The 15,161-nt window shown below is 41.0% G+C and overlaps 2 protein-coding genes across 2 annotated transcripts in view; both read left to right on the forward strand.

Annotated features, from left to right (window-relative positions):
* LOC123344547 (cell surface hyaluronidase-like) overlaps window positions 1-15,161 on the forward strand; it is a 77,063-nt gene that overhangs the window by 15,808 nt on the left and 46,094 nt on the right. Inside the window, exons 9-17 of the mRNA XM_044980892.1 lie at window positions 976-1,185; window positions 5,477-5,682; window positions 7,368-7,437; window positions 8,129-8,257; window positions 9,418-9,503; window positions 10,948-11,079; window positions 11,199-11,234; window positions 12,140-12,292; window positions 14,899-15,076. Of these exons, the coding sequence (XP_044836827.1) occupies window positions 976-1,185; window positions 5,477-5,682; window positions 7,368-7,437; window positions 8,129-8,257; window positions 9,418-9,503; window positions 10,948-11,079; window positions 11,199-11,234; window positions 12,140-12,292; window positions 14,899-15,076 (1,200 nt within the window). The remainder of the gene's footprint in view (window positions 1-975; window positions 1,186-5,476; window positions 5,683-7,367; window positions 7,438-8,128; window positions 8,258-9,417; window positions 9,504-10,947; window positions 11,080-11,198; window positions 11,235-12,139; window positions 12,293-14,898; window positions 15,077-15,161) is intronic.
* The window catches only part of LOC123344548 (cell migration inducing hyaluronidase 1), a 144,030-nt gene that overhangs the window by 4,035 nt on the left and 124,834 nt on the right, over window positions 1-15,161 (forward strand). The window lies entirely within an intron of this gene.

Consider the following 15,161-nt stretch of genomic DNA (forward strand, 5'->3'; position numbering starts at 1 on the left):
ATATAAGGTGTAATATACACTTCTATCTTCCTCTGGGTTAGTTCATTTTTTGTAAGCCATAGCCCTGAGTGGGGGTCATTGGGAAGTTACACTACCCAAGAAGGAGACTTTACTCCCTCCAGAGGCACAGTTTGCTTTATTCACTAGGATGGAGCACTGCATCCCTCAGTGCATCAAGCCTGCTTCACAGGCCCATGTGGTGGTGGGGTGGGCCCTGATCCCATGTTCACATCCCTTTTCACTTTCAGTGTACTCATCTCTGTAGGATAGTGGGAGCAAGCATTCCCTGTGTTTTCCAGAGCACAATGTCTACTATTGTGAGTGGCCCCTGGGCAGCTGTTCAAGGAAGCAAGGATCCACGCTAGAGCTTTACCTCTGTGCAGCCATGCAGATCCCAATCACAATCTGGGCCATTGTGTTTTTTGGAGAGGTGGTTGTTGGTTTTTGTTGTTGTTGTTGTTTTTGTTCCCCCCCCCCCTTTTCCCCTCCAAATAACTGGATGGACCCTCAGCTGATGTTAATCAGAGTACCCTCAGCGAGGTGAGGTGCTGAAATCAATTGCGCTATGCAGAGGATCTAGCCCAATAGCATTTGATTGAGATGTAGCTACCAGGAAATATAGACTTTTGGTGGCACCTTAAAGATGTTGAATATGACTTTTTGGTAGCTGGCAGTAGTATTTTTTTTTCTGTAGCTATTAAATAAGTGTGTATATTGCCAGGAATAAAGTCTATAAATGGTTCAAGACTATTCATTTTGGACACCACTACCCATTCGGTATTTGGGAAGTTGAGACAGATGTAGAAAGATGCAACCTTTGGGCCCAATCCTATACTGAAGTCAGTGGAAGCAGATTAGCACTTTGCAGGATCAAGCACTTTGTTACTTGATGCTTGTTTAACAATTGTTTGGTTTTTTTGCTGTCACACTCTTGTACTGCAAATTCTTTCCTTAGGTCTGTATTTGTCTCAATAGATCCAAAGGAATTTTACCTCCGTTCACATGGCAGGGGTGGAATTAAAAAACATGGGGCAGCAAATACTGGGCAGCTATCCCGTTCATTTTCACTTGACTGGAGACGTGGATGAGAAAGGAGGCTATGAATCCCCTACTTACCTTGATAATCTGGCCATACACCACTGTTTCTCTAGGTGTGTTGCCATTCATGGAACACATGGCCTTCTGGTAAGAGATACATTTTACTGACAAACTACTTCTTTTATTTTGCTGAACGTTAAAAAAATGTGTAATATGTCCTGACACACGTTAACGCCATGCAATTACGTATTTTGAAGTGTGACTTTTTTTTCCTAGTGTATCTGTTGGATTGAACCTTGAAATGGTTAAATTTTAGAATTGACACTATAGTGGCCCTACTAGTTGAAAGAAATGTCAAGTTCTGTGTATTATGTTTATAATTAAGAATGATTAGATAGTGAAATCTTTGATTGTTCTGAGCAATCTGTTCAGTGAAAGTTTCACACTGTCACAGTCATCTTCATCAACACATGGTAAAGTTACCGATCTTGGAATTTGCAACAGTGATACAATCAAGAGCTATAGTTGAAGCCAGGAACAATGTTGGACTAATACAAAAATATTTGTAAAACCAAGGGGGAAGAAATGTGAGCAAGAAGGGCCAAAATGCCCACTGCAAAAACAACAGAGCTTGGGAATTTGGCGTTGGGTCAAACTCTATGGCAGAGGTTACTGTGGAAAGGGGCTTACCAGAAACTGTGCACCCAACCAAGAAAGTGCCAAGATTTGTTCAGGAAACTTCTCCACTGCATCTCCATGTTTTCCTTACCCCCCCATGAAATAGCATGGTGTGCTGAAGTGAGGCCCCACTGGCAGGGAAGTACTTGTGGGGCATGTTACCTGTGTTTAGTCATAATCCTCCCCCACCCTGATCTATCCATGATCCCTATGCACTCTTCATGAAACGTTGTTCTTGCTCCTATACATGTACATATTAATACTGCTTTTGCAGTATGTGCCCATTTGGTACTGTACTTGTAAGTGAGTCAGGGGCTGAAAGCACCTTCTGTGGGCCTGAAGATCTGTTTGCATTGGCCAGATCTCCTCCAAAAAGGGTTGATTGGTTCCTCATATCTTAAGTGTTTGTGTTGGCAGAACCTCCAAAAGTTGATGGAATAAGTAGTGTCTTCCTTTTCCTTCCTCACAAATATAATCATTTATTTATATTAGACCTTTTGAATCAGATGAACAATTAGAGGATATATTAATGTTGACCTAACTGGAATAACTTGCGCTCTTGAGACTTGTCAAAAGTGTAGTCAGTAGGGAGCTGTTTGACTGAGATTCCACATCTGTCAACTAAATTAGAAACCCAAATGCAAAATCTAGCCCTGCAGGGGATAGCATATGGGTTTGCAAAGGCTCTGAGTCCCCAGATCAATGAGTAGATAAATGTACTAGCTGAATCTGTGAAGGAAATCATTTTGTTCCAGTGCAGTAATTAAAATAAATCTATAGCTAGTCCTCTCAGACCAATCTGAGGTTTCAGACGGGAACAAATATCTCAGTGCATGAACAATTGAGTAATATGTTAAAATATATATAATATGCACATTAATTTGGCCTTATGTTGTGATGCTTCAGAGTTTGGAGAAGAGAAACTTTGATACAGGGTTTCCCCCCAGTTCTATGCTATCATGAATGAATAAACTGGAGCACTTAGTAAAATATGAGGTGAGATGCAGCATTTTGTGGCACAATTGTGTACCTGTCAACAAGATGAAAGCCACGTCCGATGTCAGCTCTTTGTGACATGGCACAGACATGGCACACAGTCAGCAGCCTCGCAGCACAGTTTAGGTTACTTATCACAGCTGAAAAGCGGGTTGTGACATGCCTGCTACTTCACTGACATGCACAACACATGCCACCGAACACTGTAGTCATTACTGTATAAAGTTGCAGAGCATGAAGGTCACTTATATTGTATTGCTGAGCTATATATAATTCAGCATTTGGAAGCATCCTAATTATCTGATATTGGAAACACTACTGGAACACAAGGCTACTGAGTGGACACAGTTTCATTCTTAAACATACAATAGTCTGCTACTCCCAATATCACAGTGTGATAGGTAGTACGGTACTTCTTTTCCAAACCTTTGGTTTCGATCTGTAATATATATTAATGAATACACCAGGATAATCAGGCCAAAATTATGATTGCAGGACTATTTCTTTGGACCCTGATTTTTTTCAGTGCAAATATAAATGATCTTTAAACAGTGTTATTCCCAATTAGGTGTGTGGTCAGTGTAGTTTCAGATATTAAAATTGCTAGGGAGCTCCTGTCTTGTTCTGGCTTAAACAAAAAACCCACCTGAATTAAAAGTTAAATCTTGCTTCAAGGCACAGGGTCAGCTTTTGGCTCATCATTCACCATGGATCTAAAATCCAAGTTTGCAACCCTCAGCCAGATCCATGAGAATTAAGGATGCAACTGAAATTCTGTCTTTCTGGCATGGAGAGATTTATTGTTAATCATTATTTTCTTCCAAAGAGGAGTACTTGGTCTTATGTGTTTATTCCTTAGCTCACTGCTGATTGAAAGCATCCTCAGCACTGTTCCTGCCCATCACACTAAAGGACATATTTAGATAGAACATTACCATTCTTAGGAGGTTGGCAAAGACATGTGGCATTGTTAGCTCAGAAATGGGTTTAGCTATCTGTTAGCAAGGCTGAACTGACTAGCACTCTCCTCAGTGCCACTGCTTCTAGATTGCTCAGGCTTGTTGCAACTGACCCTCTCAGTCTGAGCATGTGCTCCTGAATTCTGAGTGGGAATATTGTCAGTGGGCTTCCAAAAACTGCAGTCGGTAAGAGAAGTGTGTGTGTGTGTTGTGGTTTTTTTTGCCTGTATATTAAGTGCTCTCTAGACATCTCATTGAGACAGATACAAAAGCTGCTGATTCCAATTTAGAGAGTTGATTATCAGGGGAAAATGAATGCCAGTGGGAATTGGCAACTGTGTCACTTGAAATTATTATATAAGTCTGTACCATACAATTCTCATACTGCTTTCCTGATTCATATACTGTAAGTATACTTGTATACAGTAGATAAACACTGAATACAAGTACACTTACAATAATAATCATCCTTTTCCGCAGATTCATATACTATATCTGGTTTAACTATCCCTCTGTATCTAGAGGAAACCGTGTAGGGTCATATTATTTAGTCTTGCTCCTTATACATGCAAAATTCCCACTGACCTCAATTTGAGTCAGGGCCGGCTCCAGACCCCAGTGCGCCAAGCGCGCGCTTGGGGCGGCGTCCCGTGGGAGGGCGGCAGGCGGCTCCGGTGGCCCTCCCGCAGGCATGCCTGCGGAGAATCCCCAGGCACGCCTGCGGGAGGGCCACCGGAGCCACGGGACCGGCGACCGCCAGAGCGCCCCCCGCGGCATGCCGCCGTGCTTGGGGCAGCGCAAATCCTAGAGCCGCCCTTGATTTGAGTAATGTCCATGTAAAGACTGCAAGTAAATGTGCTGACATTTAAAGTATAGAGTTAGCTTAAAAGTTTCATTGAAACCTGTCAAATAAGATTTGGCAAAAAATGCTCAGTATTTTAACTGGTCTGATTTTTAGTATTTTCAGTTATGAAGACATTTTAGAAATCCTCACTGTAATGCTGTACATCAAAGCAGGCTTATGCTAAGTCCGCTTGGTCTTAGTATGTTTTAATGAAATATTTTTGTGCACGTGTCAAGTTAATCTTAAGAATGCAGACATGATGGGTTGCAACCTCTGCAAATCATTAGGAGAATTAATAACCAGAGAATGTAGATGAAACATCTTATTGAATTTAGTAGTGCAAATTTTTCTGCATTAAAACACTTACTGAATCACTTCACCCCCGACCCCCCAGGCCCACTTGGGAAATATCTCAAAGAAATCTAGAGTAACATACTCATGCTGATAAATATCACAATACTGTATCTGTATCAAATATTCTCACATAGAATCCAGTACAGTTTCAAACCTAGAATTGCAGCATTTGCTATTAATTATGCATATGATCCTAATCAGATTAAAGTTAATGGGAGTTTTGCTGTTGACTGCAATGTGAGGAAGATAAGACCCTGAATTTAGTAAGGGCCAAATTAGTTCACCTTTACTTAGGGTGACCAGATGTCCTGTTTTTTAAAGTGACAGTCCCAGTTTTTGGGGACTTTTTCTTATATAGGCGCCTATTTTTTCCCCCGTCCCATTTTTCCAGTGGTGGCTTTTTTTTTTTCCCCACAGTAGCTATCTGGTGACCCTACCCTTACTGAGTATATCTTACTCTGGATTTAGTTTCAGGACTACTCACAGATGAAAATACCATTCAGTGTGAGTGAGGGTGGCAAAACTGGTCTTAAAGGTTTTTGAAGTTTATCAATAACAAATATCTTTGTAGTTAACATGTAACCCATGCTTTGTATAATTGGTTCAGGTGAAAGATACTATTGGCTATGATACTTTGGGTCACTGTTTTTTCCTTGAAGATGGGCTGGAGCAACGCAATACATTTTACCACAATTTGGGCCTCCTTACCAAGCCTGGAACAATCTTGCCTTCAGACCGCAATGAAGCCACATGCCTCGCAATGCGTAGCAATGTCTATGGGAATTATGTACCTATACCAAGCACCGACTGCATGTAAGCCCTCAACGAATACAATAAGTCTTCACTTTTATATAGCATCTGGCATCTGGTCTTGAAAGTACTAAATTTATGATACTGAGGTGAAACTAAGGTGTTTACAGAGTGGGGTTTGTTTTCCCAAGTTTGACACATGGTACTATTGGGGTCGTGACCAATTTAGCTTCTACTGTAAGTTTCTATTTTTTAAATAAATATTAGCTACTAGGTAAAGTGTCTTGAGGTGGAGGGTCATGGAGGTCTGTGCTAATAGAGACCTGAATCTCAGTCAATTAATTATTTATTGAGTTCCATTCTTGTCACTGTTTCTAGTGAGAGAGAAACACAATATAGTGTTTTGCTCGTCTCTGAATCCTTTTGAATTGGGATAATGAAGGTTCCATGAAATCTGTCTGATAAATGGGGCTCATTTCAGCCTGGCATAAGCAGACATAAATCCCATTCACTTCAAAGGGAGTTCCCTCCCCCCCCCCCTTTTTTTTTTTTTAATTTTTTTTGCACCAATGATGAATTTGGATCATAGCGTCTAGAGTAAATTAGCCATTAGCACATGAATACATTAGGGGATCAAATGTAAAGATTAGCATAAGTTATAATTAGCCATGTTTTGTTGCACTTTGCTCAGAGGAAATAAAAAAAGTCCTTATTATTGGTGGCTGGAGTACACATCCAAACTGAAGAAATGGTCCATTGTAATATGGGTACGAATATGATCCTATTGACTCAACTAGGGTTGCTGATGAGAGCATAGTTTAGCCCAGGACCCCTGTATTTTCCGGGATAAAATTTAAGGGCCACATCCTGATGATTTTTACTTGCCCAAGTAATCCCATTGACTTCATTGGGAATACTCCTGTGCTGTTGTGGCTAACACAGGTATATTGCAGGTATTTGGGCCATTCTTGCAAAGCATCCAATCCACTAGGATACTCATGTTGATTTAGGACTGTTCCCATGAGCATGGAAACCCTACACATGCAATAGGATGGTTAAGAAATAAATGTTTGTTAGAATTTTCTGATTTAAAAATGATCAAATTAGCTTCTATGAGTAAATACTTATATATATTTTTTCCTTACATGTGGTATATATTGTCCATCAAATTTATTTTTCTTAAACAAAAAGGGAAATCTGCTTTAATAAACCATAATGTTTGCATAAATATAACTAGCTTTTGTCTGTTCCACCATGAATCTTTCTGCTTGATAGTGTCCTTAATTTGAGCAAAGGAATTAGTATCGCTCTTTAATCCCATTAATAATCTGTTTGCAGAGGATGCTTATTCTGGTGTCCTTCTGAATGGATCGTAAAGCTGTAAGGAGTTAGACCTTCCTCCCTCACTCCCAGCTCTAAAGAAGAACAGAAGTTCAGTTTTTAGACATTTTCCATAGCTATTTAATTCTGTCCCTAGCAAATTCTTGAAAAAATGACCTCGGGTTTCCTTACTTGATTTTAACAGAGCACAGATTTTTGTGTGAATAGCCTCATATAACTTAATGCTTTCAGTATGTAGGACCATAAATGAACATGTCTGACATCATTGCTTTTATTTTTCATGAAGAGTATGTATGGAGTTTTAAAATCAATGGGAGTGTTGTGGCTAAAGTCTAATGCAATGTTATAAAAGCTTAGCCCTTCCTGTTTCGTTACTCCTTAGGATCATTTTGTGTTTTTATTTTCAGGGCTGTCAGCACATTCTGGATTGCTAACCCAAACAACAATTTGATAGAGAATGCAGCAGCTGGTGCTCAGGTAATATAATTTAACCAGCAAGGGCCATATATCACCTTCAATCCACTTATTGATGCCATTGGTGTGAAAGGTATCACATTTTTAATGTAGAATCTGGGTGCCTATTGCTGCATAAGGCCAAAGGCAATTAGGTAATTTATTGACCTGGTACAATATCACTGCTAGTGAACTGGAAAGTTCTGTTTGTGTCCAGAGATCATCCATGTGCACAGAACCTTATATGTGACACCACAGTTTCCCCTTATGTAAAGAAGGAAATAAATGTGTGGTTTTCTGTTGGCAAATGTTGACTCTTTAATGGTGACCATTGTATTTAATAATAATGTTTAATAAAGAACTGGAACCCCAGCTATACATGCAAATCCTGTGTATGAATGATGGTATGTTCCCTAAGCCAAAATTTCATCTACCCTTCTCCTTCATACCCCAATATATGTGCATGCAAAGTCCGCAGGTGTGTGCTCGGATGAGCATTTATGCATGCAAGCGGAGTAAGCTTGTGTAGACAGATGTGTTGGTTTTGTATGCACAAAGTGGTGCCTGCTCATTTTGCAGGCTGTGTAAGAAGTTTCTTTGAAAATTTGATTTCATATACTGTATTTATATTGGTGCAGCTGGCAAAACTAAATACTATAGGATCTGAGAATTTATTGTACTGCTCCAGAGTCTCAACCTTTTTATTGTGTTTTAGGATGTTGGGATATGGTACATCTTCCACCGGCTTCCAACCGGACAGTCTGAGGGACAATACCCAGAAGCACAGGCGGAGTTTACTCCCTTGGGGATATTTTACAACAACAGAGTCCATTCTAATTTCAAGGCATGTAAAAGATTTTCCTACATTTGCACAAACGTAATAAGATTTAGCACTTACTGTAGGTAGCTCTCAGGTCGCATGGGCTAGAAACACTTTCATAGTGCTGTTCAGACACTGACTAAACAGTTGTCTCAACATCTCTGCAATGTACCTGGGTGGTATTATTTCTATTATACAGATGAACAAACTGAGATTGTGGGTGGTATGCTGCTCTGTGCCACACAGCACAGAGGAATGCATGCAGTAGTAGATGTAGTGTAGACATAAGGCACGTAGCAGTAGATGTAGTGTAAAGGGTAGAAGGCTGTAGGCTACTCTCTACTGCAATGGTGGGTGGGTGTGGGTGTGTGACCAGAGCCCTGCAAAATAGCTGGGGTAGGGCCAAATCCTGGTCTGCCTTCTTCCCTCCCCCCCAAATAATTGCAATAACTTTAATCTCACTCGAAGGTAATTCCATGAAAACATTTTGTCTAAATGCGCTGTAGGCATAAAGACAGAATCTACAAATAAGAATCCTTTTTTCATTATTGCTCAGGATTCCAGATGGAGAGGAGGCAAATGTTACTGTATCAAATTTGGGACGTTGTGGTGGTAGTGGTGGTGGTTTTATTAGGATATACTTTAATAGATAAAGAGAACTTCATACAACTTTATCTTGCTCTATCCATGTATGTGCTGGTTCATCTCTGCAATAACACTGCATTGCAATCTTTAACTTCACTACACTGGATCATGTTCTGCTTTGATTGTAAAGAAATTACAAATCTAAGAGGAATTAAGGTCTTGCCTCTCAGCAGGAGCACTGTTCTCTCTCTGCAACATCATTCTTTGTCTCCCGGGGCCAGCAGGGATGCTTTATTTCCTGGTGTGAGGGGGTTTAAATTCTTTGTTCTGGCTCAGAAGCCCACTTAAATGACTATGTAAAGGGCATAGCACTGTAGCATTCTGCCCTGACTTTGATGTATTCCACTAAGGCCACTGTAATAATGTGATAACATCCAAATGGCACAGAGGCCAATCCTTGGGATGGAAAGCACTGGCATGCAGAGGGCTTACAGTGCCTTAAACATGTTTGTGTTCCATTTATAATACCTTTTGATCTTCTTTAGCTTGTGCTGTGTGGTCTCCTTGTTAAAATAATTGAATTCCTATATATTTTTCAGGCTGGCTTGTTTATTGGAAAAGGAGTAAAGACAACAAAAGCCAGTGCTGAAAATCCTCGAGAGTATCTTACTGTAGATAATGCCAGGTGAGTAAATGCTGTATGGATAAAAATGTTTGGGTTCATTTTATTGCTTCTGGTGTTTTCAGGAGCCCGCAGTATACTCGGCGGGTTGCTGGACCTTGTTATGGATGGAATAGCCTGAGAATATAGACCCACAACCTGGGATATAAAGAGGCAAATATTTCAGAACTGTGTGCTGAATTAATTTTAGTATTGCTTAAAAAATGACAAATGTGCACTTTGAGCTCTGAGATGTTGGCAGAAGAGTCCTTGAAAATAATGGAGTTTTCATAATTTGGTTAACTATTGTTATCAATGACTTAGCTGAAATCTAGATGAGAAAATCAATTTCACAACATAATTAGTGCCTATGATTTTGGGTACAATCTCAGCCATCTGTTACATAATCTGCTTGCAATAATCTTCACACACGGGTGTCTCTTTTTGTCTATACATTTATGGGGGGGCGGGGGAGAGGGAAGCTTCCAGGGATTCATGTCACAGAGAGGGAAAGTGAGTACTTAATGCTATTGGCTAACCCACTAGAATCCTGTGGGCTTACGTGGAGCAATGCTGCAGAGATCAGCCATTCTCTTCTGCTGTGTCCTGGCTAGCCCCACCTCACTCGTACATTGTGAGCTTCACAGAGCACTGAGAGTTTCCCATGGAGTTGAAGGATAGGGACAATAATGCAGCGGAAGTGACACTTCTCCTTTTTGTGGCTTCCCTCCTCCCTCGGCCCCCTTGCTTCTGGGAGCAGAGGGGACAATACAGCCCCATGAGTTTCAGTTTCATCCTTCTGCAATGTGAAGATGGACTGGGGAAGAATAAGGGGATTTTTTTTCCTTCCCAAATTCAGCAGTGTTCAGTAATCAGCAAGTGTGGCAAGAAATATTCTAGAAGTGATTGGAAAATCTATAAATTCATGCTGAGTAAAGCTTTCAGACATGGGAGTCCCACTTTAAGACTGGAATAATAGCTCATGCATGTCACTTAATTATCATCAGTTGGCATCTTCTTGCAGGGTGGGAGTTTCAAAATGCCAATGTGATTTAGGAACACAAGTCCCATTGAAACTCAATGGGGCTTGTGGGTAGGATTTCTAAAAGCAGCCAAGTGACAGGTGCTTTTGCAAATGTTACTGTGTGCTCCTAAATCATGTAGATCCTTCTGAAAATCCACCCTGAGAGAGAAATCCTGGCTCCATTGAAATCAATGGGTGCTTTTCCATTGACTTCACTGGGGCCAGAATTTCACTCTTAATGTTTATTCTGTGTTAGCCTTGCAATAAGATGCAGTACCAAAATGAAGCTATTGTTTTGAATGTGATCCAGGATACATAAATTCAGCTGAAAATAGAAACAAAATTACTTCCCTGAAACCCATCAGTGACTGTGACTGACAGGACCTCCTGTGTTTAAGGTTATTTCCCATTGCTCTGGTATAATAACTAGATTCCTTGCTTCAGGTTCCGCCCACATCAGGATGCTGACCCTGTAAAACCACGAGTTCCTGCCTTAATTGATGGCCTCATCGCTTTTAAAAATAACGACCATGGGGCCTGGGCCAGGGGCGGTGACATTATTTTCCGCAACTGTGGGTAGGTGACTGTAATTACAGTTTATATCCTTCTGCTCATTACTGACATAAGTGGGTCTGTAGGACAAATTAAGTTACTAGGCATGTCTGATGTTACACATTTGTGTTTCTTCTTTTTAGGTTTTCAGACAATGGAATTGGACTCACCCTAGCTAGGTAATTTCATTTCTCTCGGTATGCTGTGTTTTTCAGGGTTCTCCACAATTTAAAACATTAAAGAATGGAAGGTGCTTCCCTGGTGCTCAGATTAAGATGCAAGAATCTCACATGTCCTTCCCAAACCACAGCAGGTCTCTCCCGTAATAGTTATTAATGAAAATGGCAATATGGCATTTTAATTTCTTTGCCTTATCGTGTCTGGGGAATATGTCAATAATCAGACATTATGACTTTTGGGCTGTAGATTCTAAACCCTTAGACTAAACATTCTGGTGCATGCTAAGGAGATTCGTACTCAGTCTCGTCAAGGCAAGACCAAAAATGTCCATACCTTTGGTATATTTCCATGCAGAAGTGGCAGGAAAAGGCCCTCTGTGTGGCTGTAGAATGGTTCTTCTGACCACATTCCTACTACCTGCAGGTAATGGAAAGGTTTGTTCTGTTGTAAACCAGAAACCTCTCTGAGATAAAATGTGATTTAAGAGCCTGATCCAAAGGCCAGTCGCAGACAATGGGAATCTTTCCATTGACTTCAGTGAGCTTTGGATCAGACCCTAGCTGTGTTTTTTGTTTTTTCACACTTTTCAAAGAATTTGTAACTTCCCAGTTCTGAACTGGAGTTTGGCTCATGCTTTGTAAAATGCTTTAGGATGGAGGATGCTATATAAAAATCAGACCTAAGTGTAGTTGCCTGAACTACTAAATTAGCATTATTACTGGTGCTTAATACTAATTGGCTGGTTTCTAAAGACTGTTTGTTTTTTAATTCCTGCAGATTCATCTCTTCAGATTAAAAATGACCGTTTCAGAAGTGCAATTAAAAGCTCCTTTAAATTATTCATTAATTATTCTTTTGAACTGTGCCACATAGTTACCTTCCATTTTTCTTTGTCTGATTCTAGTGATGGAACTTTCCCAACAGATGAGGGTTCCAGCCTGGAAGTTGCACATTCCATCTTTGTTGGAGAAAGCAACAACATTGGCTCCCAGGGAGGACAAAACAGCTACTGGGGAAGAGGGGCAAATGGAGAATATAGAACACTACCCAGAAACAAGTAGGTTATTCATCTGGCATTTATCCTTGATATTAGCATAAGAAAAATGTGATAGAAGAAAAGCCTTTGAAATGAATGTGACTACTAAAGGGTAATGTAAATGGATGTTTAAATTTATTATACAGGCCATAACCAATGAATATCCAAATAAAACCCATTCTCCAGACAAATGCAGTGAGAGCTTTAACAACTGGATGTCTTTGATGTAATTTTTCTGCCTAATTTATTAGTCATTGGAGAGTGGATTAGAAAGTTTGAAAGAAACCAAGAACTTTTTTCAGTGCTACAATTGCAGCCAATGTCTGGGCTGACGGCTCTCTTGGTTACACTATAACTCAGTTGTAAATATTGTTCTGTACCCAGACATGCCAGTGTGGCATCATAGGGAAAGCTGGATAATTTTCCATTTGAACTGAAGGGGTGGGGAGACAAGACTGCCTGTACACCTTAGCATCCAACTCCACTTTGGCACACATTTGATCTCCCTTAGGGTATGTCTAAATTGTAATTAAACACGCGTGGCTGGCCTATGTCAGCTGACTTGGGTTCATGGGGCTTAGGCTATGGGGCTGTAAAAGTCTGGTGTAGATGTTTGGGCTCTGGGACCCCGTGAGGGAGTGGGGGAAGAGTCCCATAGCTCCAAGCACAACCGTCTATAGTGCAGTTTTATCACTCTGCAGCCTGAGCCAGAGTCAGCTGACATGGGCCAGACACAGGTGTTTAGTTGCAGTATAGACATACCCTTTACTGAGTAAGCACCTGATTCGTCATTCCTGACACAGGCACATCTCCCACTGAAGTCACCAAACAAGCGACTGGATGCTATTTTTCTTTTGATTTTATTTTTCCAGTGAGTGTACATTTATTTTCTTCCTCTCCGAACAACATATGACCAGTTTGACAAAGAAAGCAAAAGAAAAGTCACTCAGGATCTCACTTCTCTTTCTAGGGCTGTATGTTAGCTCCCTTTACAGGAATACAGCTCGCCTCTTTAACAGTCAATTCACACCCCCATATTTCTATAATTGCCCACGCCTTGAGCAAATAGAAACTCCAAAACAATTGTCATTCATGACAAACATCTATTAAGGAATGTTGTTTTTAAAAAAGCAATGAGTAACAATAGACTATTTGCTGGTTGGTTATAACATGCCCGGCATGCAAGTAGCCCTTAGACCTGTATAACCACAGGAGATTCCTGGCTATGAAATTGAATCTCTACAGAACAATTAGAGCCACTGTTATTATCAGGCAACCATTTGGAATGCTCCATTGCATTTCAGTGTTCACCTTTTAATAACCTGTGTTTATTGGTAGGAACTGCAAACCTGGAAAGAAGGAATATTGCTACTTGACACACTGTCTCATCTTTCAACAGAATAAAATTCTAAATCTAAAGTGCATTTAAAATCAGTCCCATCTGCTGAATAGCTATAGCACAGGCAGTGGCATTGTAAAGGCCTGACCCAAAGCCCTTTGGTTTCAGTGAGCTCGGGATCAAGGACTGGGTTTTCCCACATGTACCTCTGGTTTTCCCATTGCACTATATGCTGGGGTGCTGGTTTTTTTTGTATTTTAATTTAGTTGGTTAAAGCACCTAGAGCCTGGGATAGACACTTACAGTCAAATTCAAAGAGAGAAAATCTCACTCTTGCATCTCGCTGTATATAATACAACACTGAATGCAACTGTGGAGTCTGTAATCGATAAGAGGGTACACGCAGGCTTTCTGCTTCTGATGCTTGAGCAATCCAGCTTTACCTAAATTTCTGAACAAATTAATTGTAAACATGTCTCCACTGGCCCCTTTCATTATCTTTTATGAAGGTACCGTAGGCCATTCATTAGTCACACAGCACCTGCGTAACACAGAATTCAGTATTGTAAACAAGAAAGGGGGATCAATACTCACCTGAGACTGCAATGGCATCTCCTAGATTTTTGATATCCTGTGCAACATGGCCATATTCCACAGGCCAGCCCTGAAGATGTAATCTTACAACTATAAAATGTTATGGGCCATATCCTTGGGGATGACCGTGTGATGCCTGGAGCAGCTTGTGGGGAGAGGAAAATCCAAGTTGTTCTAAGTTGAACCAGCGGGTGGCTGCTCTCAAGAGGCCATTACAGAAGCAGGGGATTAGACTGATGTTACAGCCCCCCAGCTATGCCTATGGCTGGGCTGGGCTGGAGAAGTATCAGAGGAGCCACTACACTGGCCCTACAGTCCCTGGGATTTCTCTGACCTCCGCGGACTCCCCAGGAAGCTGTTTATTTAAGGTGTTTTGCCCCAGCTGACTGGCCATAAGGGGCCATAAAGTGTGGTGAGGCAAGATCCTGCTCTGGACTGGGATTTTATTTCTGAGATCACTCACTTAACCACTGCTCCTCTTCTGAGCCTTAGCTGGGGAGAGCTGGGTGCCTCTTACAAGGTGATGAGGTTGTTCAGCACCTCATGGGCTAGAGCAGCACGATCCTGATTTAGGGAATGGGAAGAGGGTGTAACTGCTAGAGACAAATGTAGTGTCTCTGTGCTTTTTGAAGGAAAGCACTGATCCTGCCCACATGTCTAAACTGGAATTCTGTTCATTTTGAAACTTCCCTAGGACGTTCCCTATCCGTGGATTCCAGATTTATGATGGGCCTGTTCGGCTGGTGAAATGCACTTTCAGAAAGTTTACTCCCACTGTGGACCGATACTCAAGCGCCATTGGTTTCTTCATGAAGAATTCCTGGCAGATAAGCCCTCAGAACAACGTGTCCCAGATCAGGATGGAGAGAAGTGTAAGTGAGAAAAATAGGAGTATGGGTTTTGGTTGAGCTTGTTTGACTTTCAAAAGTGTTTAACCGTGCTGAGAGGTTTACTCAA

This window comes from Mauremys mutica, chromosome 11 (genome assembly GCF_020497125.1).
Source record: "Mauremys mutica isolate MM-2020 ecotype Southern chromosome 11, ASM2049712v1, whole genome shotgun sequence".
Taxonomy (NCBI): Eukaryota; Metazoa; Chordata; order Testudines; family Geoemydidae; genus Mauremys; species Mauremys mutica.